This window comes from Dipodomys merriami, unplaced genomic scaffold (genome assembly GCF_024711535.1).
Source record: "Dipodomys merriami isolate MVZ:Mamm:240054 unplaced genomic scaffold, mDipMer1.0.p SCAF_10, whole genome shotgun sequence".
In the NCBI taxonomy this organism is placed as follows: Eukaryota; Metazoa; Chordata; class Mammalia; order Rodentia; family Heteromyidae; genus Dipodomys; species Dipodomys merriami.
The window spans coordinates 13,471,811-13,486,744 of record NW_027202271.1 but is presented as its reverse complement, the minus strand read 5'-3'; the positions used below and the strand labels follow the sequence as shown (position 1 = coordinate 13,486,744).

At 50.0% G+C, this 14,934-nt stretch overlaps 2 protein-coding genes across 4 annotated transcripts in view; one reads left to right on the top strand and one right to left on the bottom strand.

Annotated features, from left to right (window-relative positions):
• Window positions 1–3,220: 3,220 nt before the first annotated feature.
• Window positions 3,221–13,962, top strand: Mcrs1 (microspherule protein 1). 2 transcript variants are annotated; one of them, XM_070040537.1, is made up of 15 exons: window positions 3,221–3,328; window positions 4,721–4,840; window positions 5,353–5,491; window positions 5,898–6,036; window positions 6,622–6,783; window positions 6,903–7,012; window positions 7,889–7,997; window positions 8,184–8,322; window positions 11,937–12,012; window positions 12,303–12,331; window positions 12,445–12,537; window positions 12,718–12,800; window positions 12,948–13,035; window positions 13,290–13,417; window positions 13,526–13,962. In XM_070040537.1, the coding sequence occupies exons 2-15, from the start codon at window positions 4,831–4,833 to the stop codon at window positions 13,610–13,612; spliced, it is 1,392 nt and encodes a 463-aa protein (XP_069896638.1). In that variant the 5' UTR covers window positions 3,221–3,328; window positions 4,721–4,830; the 3' UTR covers window positions 13,613–13,962. The 2 variants fall into 2 exon arrangements, with proteins under 2 accessions (XP_069896638.1, XP_069896629.1); XM_070040528.1 differs by lacking the exons at window positions 3,221–3,328; window positions 4,721–4,840 and adding an exon at window positions 4,860–5,170.
• The window catches only part of Kcnh3 (potassium voltage-gated channel subfamily H member 3), a 19,106-nt gene continuing 18,127 nt past the window's right edge, over window positions 13,956–14,934 (bottom strand). For both annotated transcript variants that reach the window (XM_070040505.1, XM_070040514.1), the window contains exon 15: window positions 13,956–14,864. In XM_070040505.1, coding sequence (XP_069896606.1) covers window positions 14,268–14,864 — 597 coding nt within the window. In that variant the 3' untranslated portion in view covers window positions 13,956–14,267. The remainder of the gene's footprint in view (window positions 14,865–14,934) is intronic.

The window sequence follows — 14,934 nt, the reverse complement described above, 5'->3', positions numbered from 1 at the left end:
TAAGATAAAAAAGAAAAACATAAGCGGGGCACTGGTGGCTCTCGCCTGTAATCCTAGCTAGTCAGGAGGCTGAGATTTGAGGATCACAGTTCAAAGCCAGTGCAGACAGAAAAGTTCCCATGAGACTCTGATCTCCAATTAACCACTCAACCACAGGAATTGGTACTGTGGCTCAAAGTGACAGAGTGCTATCTTTTGCTTTTGAGCAAAAGAACTCAGGGAGGGCTGGGGAGGTGGCTCAGTGGTAGAGTGTAGGGACAGTACCCAGGCCCTGAGTTCAAGCTCTACAACTGACAAAAGAAAAAAAAAGAAAAGAAAAAGTAAGCCAAGAAGCCTTTGATTTTTCCAGTTTGAAGTTAGAATGCTTAACCTAGCACTTCTAAGTAGAATTACAGAAGTCTGTAAACCCCCTAAAATAATATGTGTTTGTATATTTTTCTGGAGCTTTTACCATATTCTTGAAAGTGAAAAAACCCATCCTTATGGCAACTTAAATTGCATTGTGAATACAAAAGTAACTTTGTACTGGTCAACAGATTTATAAAATTCGGCCCTTGGGATGATAAAGTATTTGAGCTAACAGCGGAAGCCCTATGGCCTCTGAGTGGGTCCCTGGAGATAACAGCCTCAGGTGAGAGGACAATTGGCCTTGCTCTAGAGGACAAGAATAAGGAGTGGGCTGGGAATGTGGCCTAGTGGTAGAGTGCTTTCCTAGCATGCATGAAGCCCAGGGTTCGATTTGTCAGTACCACATACATAGAAAAAGCCTGAAGTGGCCCTACAGCTCAAGTGGTAGAGTGTTAGCCTTGAGCTGAAGAACTCAGGGACAGCGCCCAGGCCCAGAGTTCAAGCCCCACAACCAACCAAAAAAAAAAGGAATGAGGAGCCACAGGGGTATCAAAGTTTGGGTCCTAGACTCAGCTCACTTGGTAGGAGATGCTGAAAACAAGCCCTAAGAACAGTACAATAGTTATCTCCTATAAACTTAAGTAGTAAACGATTTACTCGAAAACTACTTTTTCAGCCACAGATGAGGAAATGGAGACACAAAACTAATTTTTTCCTGGTCACAAACCAGTAGGTAAGAGAAGTCTTTTTTTTTTCCAGGCCTGGGGCTTGAACTCAGGGCCCAGCCACTGTCCCTGAGCTTCTTTTGCTCAAGGTTAGCACTCTACCACTTGAGCTACAGTGACACTTCTGGCTTTTTCTGTTTTGTTTTGTTTTTTTTGCCAGCCCTGGGGCTTGAACTCAGGGCCTGTAGCACCATCCCTAATGCTTCTTTATGCTCAAGGTCCACTTGAGACACAGGGCCACTTCCAACTTTTTCTGTTTATGTGGTACTGAGGAACTGAACCCATGTTAAGCAAGTACTCTACCACTAAGCCACATTTCCAGCCCCTAGGTGATAAAAGTCTAAAACCAGGAATTTTTGACTCCAGAACTTGTGTTTTTAACCTGTTCTAATCACCTAGTAGGAGCCTTGGGCCCTGAGCAAAGATCAAACATGATCCATGAGTCTGGTCTCCAAGAAAGCCACCCGTATTCCATGGAATGGCAGATTATGAAAGACTACTCTCAAGGCCAAGGTTATTTTATTGAGTCTGGATGAGTACTGCAGCTCTTCATTTACAGTTTTTTTGCTGGCTTCTCCTCCTTTACCTTACCATAACTGTTGGAACACTCCCTACATTGGTCTTGGGGCTTCCTATTCTCCATCTATGCTTTCTCCCTGGGCATTTATATCCCCATCTTCATGAATGAGTTCTTCTGTGTGTCTCCGTAGGCCTTTTCCTGGACTGAACTAGTGTGTCTACCTCTCAGACTGAACACTTCCACCAAGACACCTTACATGGAGAACTTTGAACACAGGTGGGATATGAGTAGATATCCATTTTAATAAGAATACTCTGGTTTCTGTGAGTGAATTAGAGGTGAAGCAGTAAGGATGAACACTGGGAAGTCAATAAGGGAGCTCATGCCTTAAAAAGTTCTGGTGAGAGATGACTGGGGGTGGGGACCTGGAACAAGAAGAGGTGAGAAACTGACAAAAGGAGGTCAGATTCTGGATATATTCTAGAGTGTCTCCATCTTTTCTTTTTCTCTGTGGAGACAGAGTCTCACTATGTAGTCCAGGATGGACTAGAACTTGTGATCCTTCTCTCACAGTCTCCCAAGTAGCTGGGATTACAGGTATATGCTATGGCACCTGGGCCAAAGGTCTGCATCTCAGCTTGGGGCCATGGGCTTACACTAGTAATACTAACTATTCCAGTGGCTGAGATGTGAGGATCTGGGCTTGAAGCCAGGGCTGGCAGAAAAGTCCATCAGACATCTCCAATTCACCAAAAAAAAAAAAAAAAAAAAAAAAGCCAGAAGTAGAGTTGTGGCTCAAGTAGTGGAGTACAAACTTTGAGAGTAAAAAACAAACAAACTCTCAATGATAGTGCTAGGACTTGAATCAGAAACACACAAAACTGAAAACATATGCTCATTAAATAGGTTATATTGGGTAAATAAAGTGGACTGTTTTTTGGGGTGGGGGGTAGGGGAAGTCCTGGGATTTTAACTCAGGGCGTGGGCGCTGCACCAGAACTTTTTTTTCTTTTTCTTTTTGTCGGCTGTGGGGCTTGAACTCTGGGTCTAAGTCAGGGTCTGGGCGTTGTCCCTGAGCTTTTTTGCTCAAGGTTAGCGCTCTACCGACTTTTGAGCCACAGCACCGCTTCCAGTTTCCTGGTGGCTAATTGGAAAGAAAAGTCTCACGGACTTTCTGCCCGGGTTGGCATCGAACCATGGATCTTCTCAGCCTCCTGAGTGGCTGACAGGCGTGCGTCCCCAGCGCTCGGCGTCAGCACTTATTTTTTTTATTCAAGTATAGCACTTTACCACGTGAGTCACGGCTTTTTGCTGGTTAACTGGAGATAAAAGTCTCAGGGAGTTTTTCTGGCAAGGCTGGCTTCGAACCGCGGTCCTCCTATCTCAGCTTCTGGAGTGGCTGGATCACAGGCCTGAGCCACGGGCGCTCGGAGCTTCAGCTACTTCTCGTCCCAAGTCTAGCTCTTCTCTTTAGCCACCGGATAACCTCTCAGGTTAAACTCTGCCGTTTCCCTAAATGCCGTCCCAAATGTGAAGGTTGTTTTGTTTTGTTTTACTTTCGGCTCCCCGCTGCTCGTCACGCCCCTTTTACGCGCGTTTCCAGGACGAACCGGAAGAGATTGTCCCGCCCCTAGTTCGTAACCCGGAAGTAGACGTACCTCACGGAAGCCGGCTTTGGTCCTGCGGCTCCTGCTGTCGCGGCGGAGATACAGTTGGAGCTGGGAACCTAGGAATGGTGAGACCTTGAAATTCGGCTCTGAGGGTTCTGAGTAGAGTAGGGGGTGGAATGGTATTTCCCAGAGTGCCTCGAGGGACAACCCCTCACCCCTATAAGGCTTGGGGCCCCGCCCCGGTAGCGCCCCGAAAACCTGCGCATGCGTGGGTCGGGTTGGCCTGGACTCTGGCTCGTAGTGGCACGCATGCGCATAAGTGGCATGCAGGTGATGGGATGAACCTGAGCTTAGAAGTTGACCACGCCTGTCTGGTTTAGGCCAGCCCACGAGAGTGTTGGGCTTCCTTTAATTTTGTACGTCGAGTTACTTAGCTGACTTCGTCACCACTCTGACCCTAAGCACTTCAAACTAGCGTGGTCTGGGTCTGATCACGCACCTTGGCGGTGCTCTAGCGGAAGGAAGGGCTGAGGGCGGGAAAGGAGGGAGCCTACTTTCTTCAATTTGCGGACGGGATCCGGTCCTTTTATCCTATACTCTTGGCGTCACAACATTTCCCCTCCGTAACTTCCGGTCGCGACCTGCAGGACACCTAGAACAATGCGCTAAGAGACTGGTTAGAAAAGGGCACAAGTTAAATACCTGAGTTTTTTGAGTTGGAGAGAAGGCCACTGATGAATCACACAGTTCTCAAACTTTCCACAAAGTACTACACACTTCAGCAAAAACTTGTTAAGTAGGAGGAAGAAATAAAGGTTTTCTTTTCCCTGCCTTGACCTGAGAGAAATGTTTGTTTGTTTTTTTAAGAGAAATGATTTTTTTTTTTTGGGTCGGTCGTGGGGCTTGAACTCTGGGCTTGGGCCCTGGCCCTCAGCTCTTCAGCTCATGGCCATCGCTCTACCGCTTGAGCCACAGCGAGCCACTTCCGGTTTTCTGAGTGGTTTGTTGGAGATACGAGTTTCGGACTTTCCTGCCCGGGCTGGCTTTGAACCACGATCCTCAGATTTCAGCCTCCTAAGTAGCTAGGATTACAGGCATGAGCCACAGGCACCCAGCAAGAAATGATTTTTTTAAGTGAGCCAAGAAACACTTTATTCCTTCCAGATGCTTACCCGAAAGCATCTACTTCTGAGTAGAATTAGAGAAGTCTGTGAACCCCCTGAAATAGTATGTGTTTGTACATTTTTCTGGAGTTACAGTTTTACCATATTCTTAAAAGAGTGACTTTCACAAAGCTACTATTTGTGTTGTGGGTTTTTGTTGTTGTTTGCAACCAGGGTTTCACACGTGCTAAGCAACCACTCTAACCCTTGAAGGACTACACGTTTCTAAGGCTAATTTTGAGAGTACATCATTATGTTTTATTTCACTCCCTGTGTCTTACTTAGTCTAATCTGAGATGAAGCTGCCAGTCAAAAAAACCTGAGCCTCAGGAAGCCTCATTTTTTCCTTTGCAGAATCTTCTCTCATCTTCCAAGCTCACCTGGTCAGAATCCTTGGATGAGCCTGTGGGACTCTTCCTCCTAGCCCTGTGGTTTGGAACCCGTGGCTTTGGGACTGTAAGAGGATGGACAAAGGTAGTATGAGGCCAGGCCAACTCCCCAAATGCCCGGGCATCAAGCATCTGCTGATTCCACCCTGTGCCTGGCACGTGTGTTTTTCGGTCCTGGCTGGGTATTGCCACCTCCCCCTGGGCCAGCACCACGCACGTACCTCTCGGCAGAGCCACAATTGACTGACTTGCTGTTGAGCTGCTGCTCTTTGGCACGCTGCATTTTGATGGCAGAGGGAACAGTTATACCCAGAGCCCAGTGTGTCGGCATCATCAGTATGACCTGAGCACCATGTGCTGCACAACATGACACGTGGCACCAGGACAGCTGCCCAGCGTGGAAGGTCTGGGCCAGGTCTGAGCCCAGATGGGATCTGGATGACCAAGAAACTCCCACCTTAAAACCTCAAATGTCAAGAAGGCAGAGGAGGGGTCAAGAAGGCTGGCAGGAGAAGGGGTTGAGGAGGGATCCAATGTGTAGAGGCTGGAGGCTCTGGACTCTTGGGAGGCCTTAGTTCACCATTTCTCTTTTTCTAGATTCTCAGGGGCTGTTAGATTCATCCCTGATGGCATCAGGCACTGCCAGCCGCTCAGAGGATGAAGAGTCACTGGCAGGGCAGAAGCGAGCATCTTCCCAGGCTTTGGGCACCATTCCTAAACGGAGAAGCTCCTCCAGGTAACCAGAGTTCAGAGGGACCAGGAGACAAAGAAGGCCTATGCCATTAGTCATTGAATTAGGGCTCAGGCCAGAGAATGGTTGAGTCCCTGACCTGAGTCCTTATGGGGTCTAAGCGGAGCCTTGGGCTTTTCCTGTCCCTATCAGTATCTTCTCATGGCACTGAGGGCAAGGGAGGGAGATATTCATTCTTTGACATGAAGTCCGTATGTACAGCAGCTGTCATCTCAGAGGGCCAGCATGTGACAGTTCCATGACCACTGAGCTAGGCTCTGGTAGAAGGTGAAAGCAGTGGGATGTTAGCTACTGTAGGATCCTGCTGTGTTCTGGAAGCTGGGGCATATGAGTGGGTTCCAGGGTAGGGTGGGGTACAGATGACTGACTACTACATGGGGACCCTCCACAGGTTCATCAAGAGGAAGAAGTTTGATGATGAGCTAGTGGAGAGCAGCCTTGCAAAGTCCTCTACCCGGGCAAAAGGAACCAGCGGGGTAGAACCAGGGCGCTGTTCTGGGAGTGAGCCCTCCTCCAGTGAGAAGAAGAAGGTGAGGAACTGGGAGAGGTGGCTGGGAGGAAGGGAGAGCACTAGATTTTGTTTTCCCAAATCCTTTGCCAGCTGCCAAGAGCCCTGCAGAGGAGGCTGTGAGGACTGGTCTGCCCCAGCCCCCACCCCAGATCCCTCCCTCTTCTCTCTCCCCACTCCTTTTTCTTGCTGCACCCACTACCCTGCCAGTGCATCCTGTATCACATTCCGTGTGGGAGGCAGGGAGCATGCATCTATTCTGGGAGCAGACAGCTTGTTCTCAGCTTTGCAGGGTGTAAAAATAACCCCCAGGTGGCATTGCTCTGGCCCCAGACACTGCATCAGCAAGAGTGTTTTCCTGGTATCATCCCCACCCACTCTCCATTCTGGGGTTGAGGGTACCACCAGCAAAGAGAAGACCCCATATGGTCAAGGATTATGTCAGTGTAATTTGGTGGGGGATGGATTTTGGAAAGCTGAGTTCTCTGCCTTGCTTCCTGTTGGCTGAGTCTGCAGCTGCCACGTAATACATGAAGCTCTAGGCCTGTGTAGTCCCAGCCACCTGGATGACAGCTTTGAGCCTGTTGCAATCCTGTCCTCTGCCCAGGTATCCAAGGCCCCTAGCAACACTCCTGTGCCACCCAGCCCTGCCCCAGCCCCTGGACTCACCAAGCGTGTGAAGAAAAGCAAACAGCCACTTCAGGTGACCAAGGATCTGGGCCGCTGGAAGCCTGCAGATGACCTCTTGCTCATCAATGCTGTCTTGCAGGTAATGCATCCACCGAAGGATTGTGTTCCTCTAGTTTAGCCCAGCAGAGCCCTGGGGGGTGGCATGGGAAGGGCTTGTATCAATGTTGAGATTGGAACCACCCCCTTGGGGCCTTGCAGACTAATGACCTGACATCTGTCCACCTGGGTGTGAAGTTCAGCTGCCGCTTCACCCTTCGGGAAGTCCAGGAGCGCTGGTACGCTCTGCTCTACGATCCTGTTATCTCCAAGTGAGTGGGGCTGGCTCCTTCCATGAGTAAGTACTGGGGTTACAAGAATTTGGCTACTGGTACAAGAGGGCCAAACTGTACCAGGGCCAAGGGAGGAGCTTGGGAGTCAGCATTACGAGGTCTGGCCTTGGGATGATTTGAGGACTAGGCAGACTTCACAGGGAAGCTCCTTCCTGCCGCCAGCTCCGCTAGTCCTGGCTTGATGCCAGATGCAGGAGAGTCTGAAAGCACAGAAGGGTGTGAGAGAGAATGCCCATAAGTGCTAGGAGTTCCAGTTCTACCACCTTGTGACTTTAGGCAGGTCACCATCCAACCTTTCCACACTGGCCTTCCACAGTTTCTTCCTCATAGGTTGAAGGAGTTGGAACAGAAGAATACCAAGTCCCCTTCTAACTTTAACAGCCAGTTTCAAATAAGCTCATGCACATATATTCCACATTCTCCCTTCTCCTCAAGTCACTTAGTTTAATGTCTTGAAAATTTGGTTGGATGCTAAGCATCCATCTTCTACTCCCCCACAGACTCCTACACCACTTAGCTGTAGCCCCGATACACTGGGAATCGGGCTGGCCTCAGCTCAGCACACAGGTGGTGTAGGCAGTTACTAGTGGGTGTCAGCTTTAGCCAAGTAAGCAGACAGGGAGGGAGCTGCATCTAGCCTCAGATGTACCCCAGGACTGGGATTTAGAGAGCATTGGAGCTCTGGAGTTGCCTATTTATTCATTTGTCCCATGGTGTTGCACTAAGACTTGGGCTCTCCTATTGAAGACCCAACATTTAGATTCTGGATCTTAAAAGCCTACAGGTTTTGAGAAAGTAGAAACACCAGGTTGCTTGACAGCTCTCTTTAATCCTGCTGTTTCTTCTTGTTCCCAGACTAGCCTGCCAGGCTATGAGGCAGCTGCACCCAGAGGCCATTGCAGCCATCCAGAGCAAGGCACTATTTAGCAAAGCTGAGGAGCAGCTGCTGAGTAAAGTGGGATCGGTAAGGCTGAGGGCTAGGGCACTCCCTGCATGTGTAACTGTGGGACAGGGCCTTTTGTAACAGGCCTCAGGAGGATCCTAGTAACTGTTGTTTCTTCCAGCTCTCGTGGGGGCCTGAGGCAGAGGTGGGAAGGCAGAGGTGGGAGTGAGAAAGCACAGACACATACAGAATGTTTCTCACCTCCAGACCAGCCAGCCCACCTTGGAGACTTTCCAGGACTTGTTGCACAGACACCCTGATGCCTTCTACCTGGCCCGTACCGCCAAGGCACTACAGGCCCACTGGCAGCTCATGAAGCAGTATTACCTGCTGGAGGACCAGACAGGTAAAACTGCAGGAGCTGGCACAATGAGCAGGCAGGCATGAATTGTCCTGGGCATAGCTTCCTTCAAGTGTCTACAATAGTCTTTAGTTGGGTTCACTTTGCAGCAGAAACTGCTTTCATCCAGAAGGGGAAGGAACAGCCAGAATGGTCTTTGGCATCATGGTCTACCAAACTGCTTAATAGCTTGGGCCAAAAGTCTAGAGTTGTCTACCATGTCACCCCCACCCCCACCCCCAAGTCCTAGCACTTGAACTCTGGGCCTGGGCACTGTCCTTGAGCTCCTTGGTTTGCTCAAGACTAGCATTCTACCACTTGAGCCACAGCTCCACTTCCAGCTTTTTGCTGGTTAATTGGAGACAAGTCTCATGGTCTTTCCTACCAGGCTGGCTTTGAACTGTGATTCTTAAATCTTGGCCTCCTGAGTAGCTAAGATTACAGGCATAAGCCACCAGTCTCCAGCCCATATCTTTTTTTAATTTTGTTTTTCTTGACATAAAAATAGTATAGTATAGCTGGGTACCAGTGGTTCATGCCTATAAGCCTAGCTACTCAGGAGTCTCAGATCTGAGGATCGTGGTTCAAAGCCAGCCCAGGCAAGAAAAGTCTGTGAGACTTTTTCTTTTTTTTTTTTTTTTTTTTGGTCAGTCGTGGGGCTTGGGGTGCTGTCCCTCAGCTCTTCAGCTCAAGGCAAGCGCCATATCCCTTGAGCCACAGCACCATTCTGGTTTTCTAGTGGTTTATTTGAAGATAAGAGTCTCACGGACTTTCCTGACTGGGCTGGCTTTGAACTGCCATCCTCAGATCTCAGCCTCCTGAGTAGCTAGGATTACAGGTGTGAGCCACCGGCGCCTGGCTCCGTGAGACTCTTATCTCCAGTAAACCATTAGAAAACGGGAAGTGACACTGTGGCTCAAGTGGTAGAGTACTAGCCTTGAGCTGAAGAGCTCAGGGACAGCACCCAGAGTTTAAGCCCCATGACTGACAAAAAAATATAACATAAAATTTAAAAAAATATGTATGTCTATATGCATGTATATGGTGTATAGGCAAAACTGTCATTGAACTCAGGGCTTTGCCCTTGTGAGGCATGTGCTCTACTGCTTGAGCTACCTTTAGCCCTTTTTGCTCTCATTATTATTCCTGCCTTAGGAATGGGACTGGACTATAATTCCTATTTATACTTCTCACCATAGCTGGGGTGACAGGTGCATGGACTTCTTTGTCCAAGCTGGCCTGAATTTATGATTCTCCCCAATCTCAACTGTCTATGTAGCTTGGATGACAGCTCTTGGTTGAGATAGGATCTCCTGAATTTTTCTTCTAGGCTGGCCTCCAACTGTGATCCTCCAGATCTCTGCTTCTTGAGTAGTTAGGATTATAGGCATGAGCTACTGGTAACCAGCCTAGTATAATCTTTATGGATAACATTCAGACAGGAGCAAAATATACAAGTCTCCATTGTCTGTTCATCTTTCCCCTTTTTAACCAACCTAAAGATAACTACTTTTTCTAAGCTTTCCTGCCAATTGCTGTCTCTGTTCTTTTTCTTCTCTTCCCACCACAAAGTCTGTACTGTCCAGCAGTCCTCAGGCTGTCACCGAGACTTCACCTTCCCCAGGGGCTGCCCCTCTACTTTCACCAGCCAATACTTGAAAGCAGGCTGAACTTCAGAAATCCTGCAGTGAGATTCTGATGTCCACAGTGCAGTTCTGCTCTTTCTGCCTCCGTGCTACTGCCTACTCTGTTCCACATAGTTTTTCATACCATTCTGAAAATTCTGAAAACTCGTACTGTTCTGTGCCCTTCACCCTGCTTCCAGGAAAGATTGTAGAAAATCTGCCTCACAGTGGGAGGCCTACTCGCACCCCTAAGGACCTTTGGTTTTTGTGGTCCAGTGCCACCCACTTCATTCTTGCAGCTTCTTGAATGCTGCTTCTTCCCCAGCCTCATCCATCATCTCAGAGCGAATGTTCACTGGATGAATTTATTTTTATTGCTAAAGCTGGCCCCTTTATCACTATTTTGGAAGTTATTTTGTTAACTGAAAGCTTTATCTTAAAGGTTATATATTTTTTTTCTTCCATGAATCTCTATATGTGGAGATTTAGTTTATCCTTTACTGCTTAGAGCTGGAAGTCCTTGGTCTGCAAGCTGGAAAGTCAGTTGCACATTAGGCTCAAGATTTCAGGCAGCCCTGAAGGAGAGGAGCTTAGTGGGGATGAGTACCCCACTCATCTCCCACGCAGTCTTACCTAAGGGGCATAGTAAAAGGAGCATGTATGGCTCCTGTGTAGCTCCTTCCCTCAGCTGTCACTTGCTACAGAGCAGCACTGCAGTCTCAGTGCAGCAGGCCAAAAGTTTTTTTATTCTCAGATTCTGGGCACCCTATGTATGCTCACTAGGAAATTTCTTTTAAAAAGAAAAACTGTGGGCTGGGAAGGTGGCTCAGTGGTAGAGCGCTTGCCTTGCATGCATGAGGCCCTGGGTTCGATTCCTCAGCACCACATAAGCAGGGGGAAAAAAAGCCGGAAGTGGTGCTGTGGCGCAAGTGGTAGAAGAGCTGAGGAACAGCACCCAGGCCCACAGTTCAGGCCCACGACCGGACTCAAAAAAAGAAAAAGAAAAACTTTCCATGAAACAATATTCTGAACATATTCAGTGGTCTCTAATACTCATTGTCCTATTTCGTTACATTCTTAAGAATCTCATTGTTAAACCTGGTGTCAGTGGCTCACGCGTATAATCCAAGCTACTCAGGAGGCTGAGATCTGAGGATCACAGTTCAAAGCCAGCCCGGGAAAGAAAGTCCGTTAGACTCTTATCTCCAATAAACCACTAGAAAACCGGATGTGGCGCTGTGGCTCAAGCGGTAGAGCGCTTGCCTTGAGCTGAGGGATAGCGCCCAAGCCCAGAGTTCAAGCCTCACGACCGGCAACAAAAGAATCTCGGAAAGTGGCTCAATGGTAGAGTGCTTGCCTTGAATCCATGAAGCCCTAGGTTCGATTCCTCAGTATCACATAAGCAGAAAAAGCCAGAAGTGGTGCTGTAGCACAAGTGGTAGAGGACTAACCTTGAGCTGAAGAGCTGAGGAACAGCACCCAGGCCCAGAGTTCAGGCCCCAGACCAGCAAAAAAAAAAAAAAAAAAAAATCATTCTTTAAATAGCAGGTCATGACCTACAGATTGAACAGTGCTGGTTTGAGGTGGGGCAGCTCCCACTGGCACATATTTCCCAGTGGCATAGGCTTCTCAGCCTTCAGCATAGCAGGAAAAGCTGAAGCACAGAATCTGAATGCTGGCTGTGCTCAAACTAGAGTCAGTTGGTTTAAACCACCCTCCTGAATCTGTTTCCTTATCTGTAAAATGGAACTAAGGTGTAATGTCTCCCATGCTGTCAGTGCAAAGCTGTAATGCAGAGTCTTTCACATGCTCAGGAGCCCTTGCAAAAGCCAGTTTTAATTTCCTTTCATGGATAGAACCATCTCGGCCTCCAAGTAAGTGCAGGATACTTTGTGCCGAATCAGGACCACAGTCCTTTCCAGTTCTGGCTATTTCTGCTCAGCAGCTAGCGCTGGAGTAGGACCCTTGACACTCACCTCTCTGTTGTTTGTTCAGTGCAGCCACTGCCCAAGGGAGACCAAGTGCTGAACTTCTCTGACGCAGAGGACCTGATTGACGACAGTAAACTCAAGTGAGTAGCTAAGGCTGTAGGTGGGATGGAGAGTGCCATATTCAGTTGGTGGGGCACCCTGGCTGCCCAGCTGGCTCACATTATAGCTGCTGGGCCCACAGTCACTGCCACACCCACTCCATGGGAATCACTTAGGCTTGCTGTCTTCTCCTTTTTCCCACCCCAATCCTGGAGAAGACGGTTCAGCCAAGGCATAACAGCCTTCTAGGTTGCTTGGTTGAAGGGGGTTTAGAGAAGCTGAGAAGCAGGTGAGCTGGCACTGGGCCTGATTTATCCTTTTCCTACCTCAGGGACATGCGAGATGAGGTCCTGGAACATGGTGAGTATACACTGATGGGGCAGAGGGGGGTGAGGGTAGAAGCTCCTTGAGTGGAGAGCATCAGAACCAGCCTCAAAGTGTCTTCCTCACCCCTCTACTTCACCTCACCTCAGAGTTGACAGTGGCTGACCGACGCCAGAAGAGAGAGATCCGACAGCTGGAACAGGAGCTGCATAAGTGGCAGGTGCTAGTAGACAGCATTACAGGTGAGGAGGCCAGGGCCCTAACAGGTGCACCCTTCAGTATCCTTCACCTTGCCATATCCCTTTTGTTGCCTAGCTGGCCATTTCCCAGGCTCCAAGTCCTGTCACTCATAGACCTTGCCTGTTCTCTGCCTTTCACCCATGCCCTCAAATGGGCTCCTCCTTACCCTGCTGTTCCCCCAGGCATGAGTTCTCCGGACTTTGACAACCAGACACTGGCAGTGCTGCGGGGCCGCATGGTGCGGTACCTGATGCGCTCACGAGAGGTGAGGCAGTCCCTCCCTGGCCCTTCCTGGACTATGAGTCCCTCCTGTCACTGCCCTTTTTCTAGTCCTCATTCTCTCTTACTGGCCAGCATGGACCTCCACACCCTATTGCTCAGGGCCAAGCCCTCACTTGCCCCATTTCTCCAGATCACCTTGGGCAGAGCTACCAAGGATAACCAGATTGATGTGGACTTGTCCCTGGAAGGTCCAGCCTGGAAGATCTCCCGCAAGCAAGGTACCCCTCACCCTCCTGTCCAGTGAGAAGCCATGTTGAGGTGTTTACCTAGCCTCTGACTGCCCTTTCCTGCCCTGGGACTTGGAGTCTGAGGGGAACCCACATGGACCATTTGAGCAACTGAAAGAGATGGTCGGATCTCTTAACTCCTAGGTTCCTTCTTCCTGCCCCTGACCCCAGGAAGCAGAGATGGACCTGGAGGCTTCTGGCTGTCTTCTGACCTTCCCTCTTCCCTTTTCCTCTCTGCCCCACAGGTGTCATCAAGCTGAAGAACAATGGAGACTTTTTCATTGCCAATGAGGGCCGACGGCCCATCTATATTGACGGCCGGCCTGTGCTGTGTGGCTCCAAGTGGCGCCTCAGTAACAACTCTGTAGTGGAGGTGAGTTGGGAGGGAGGTGGAGGCCAGGGTTTCTTACCTGGAGGGTGGCAAACTGGTCTGTGGTCCTGGTCCCACCTTTGTCCTGAGCCACCTCTTTCTTCTACTCAGATCGCTAGCCTGCGCTTCGTCTTCCTCATCAACCAGGACCTCATTGCCCTTATCCGGGCTGAGGCTGCCAAGATCACACCACAATGAGGAATGGTAGCAGGAACTGGAGCTCTCTCTGGCCTCAGTTTTCCTTATCATTCCAGTCCCTTGAGCTGAGAACTCAGGCTTCTGGAAAATTCTTCTGCCCAGAGTGGATAGTGGGAAGTCCAGCTGCTGGCCCATTGACTTGAACCTTTGAGGCAGGGTGGGCTGGCCATGGGAAGCCAGGAGAGGCTGGAACCCTTATGCCTCCCTAGAGCCAGAGCCCCTCCCTGCCTCTCCACAGACCACCCCTCTCCCCGATTTGCCATCCTCACTCCTGTCTCCAGCGGATTGGCTTCACACTTGTCCTTTATTGTTTTCATTTTTTGTAAATAAAAATGTACCCGAGTTCCAAAGTACTTTCTTTTATTTTTTTAATATAAAAAAATGTAAGGACAGGTAGAGACAGGGGCACATGCAAGGGACAGCAGAGCTCCTCCTTGTTCTCTGCCTGCAGCCTGCAAAGCAGGATGAGGTGGTCAGTGAAGCAGGCAGAGGAGGGGCCCAGAAGTAGGACCTGTGGACTCCTCAAGGCCCTAGCATACCCTTGAGGTCCAGCGCCAAGCCCTCTTCTCCAGCAACTGTCTCGAGCCATTGATCAGCTTAGAGTCCTGAGGTTAGGCAGGTACTAGTGTCTGCAGTACTGAACTTGGGCTGGCCATCAGACCCCTGTGCCTTCTTCCTGGGTCCACTGGACTGTGCCAGAGCCGTGGCAGCCAATAAGCACCATCTCTAGACTGTGGGGGTCCCAGGGCAAGGCCTGGCTCCCAGTCCCTGGTGGGGGCTCTCCAGTGCTGGCAGCCTCAGCCTGGCTCACTGGCTCTGGGGGCCCAGTCCTGGTCCCTTCCTCAGGAGGGGGTGAGGCCGGGGTGCTGGGTTCAGAGCACAGTTCTCCAGAGCCAGGGGGCTCTGATTCTGAGGTGGAGGTCCATAAAGTCGTGGATCGAGGCCAAGGGGAGCTCTGGGATGCTGGAGGACCCCAGGGCCAGGGTGCCATGAGGGGAGGGGGACCTGAGTGAGCATGGGGCCAGGTCCCACTTAAAACAGAGCCAGCTGATGGCTGCAGGCAGTAGGAGGATGCTCCAGTGTCCACACGCAGAGGCTGCAGGAGCCCAGAAATGCTGGCTGGGCATGGCCCCTCTCCTGATGCTCGAGGACATGGGCCTTCCCCCTGGGGCACCAAGGCGAGCTGCACAGCCTGTCTGAGTGACTGCAGCCCTTCCCGCATCTGCAGCACTTGCTCAGATAGTTCCATCACCTTCAGAGTGAGGAGGAGGTGAGGCCAGTGTGTCAGCCATTCCACAGCACAAAAGCCCCTGCCCTTCCCC

What these genes read in the sequence shown, in the direction of transcription:
- Mcrs1 (XM_070040528.1), top strand. Translation starts at nt 5,122, where the DNA reads ATGACACGTGGCACCAGGACAGCTGCCCAGCGTGGAAGGTCTGGGCCA. An exon ending in TACGATCCTGTTATCTCCAA is followed by an intron (nt 7,013 to 7,888) that starts GTGAGTGGGGCT and finishes TCTTGTTCCCAG; the next exon opens with ACTAGCCTGCCAGGCTATGA. An exon ending in TGCTGAGTAAAGTGGGATCG is followed by an intron (nt 7,998 to 8,183) that starts GTAAGGCTGAGG and finishes TCTCACCTCCAG; the next exon opens with ACCAGCCAGCCCACCTTGGA.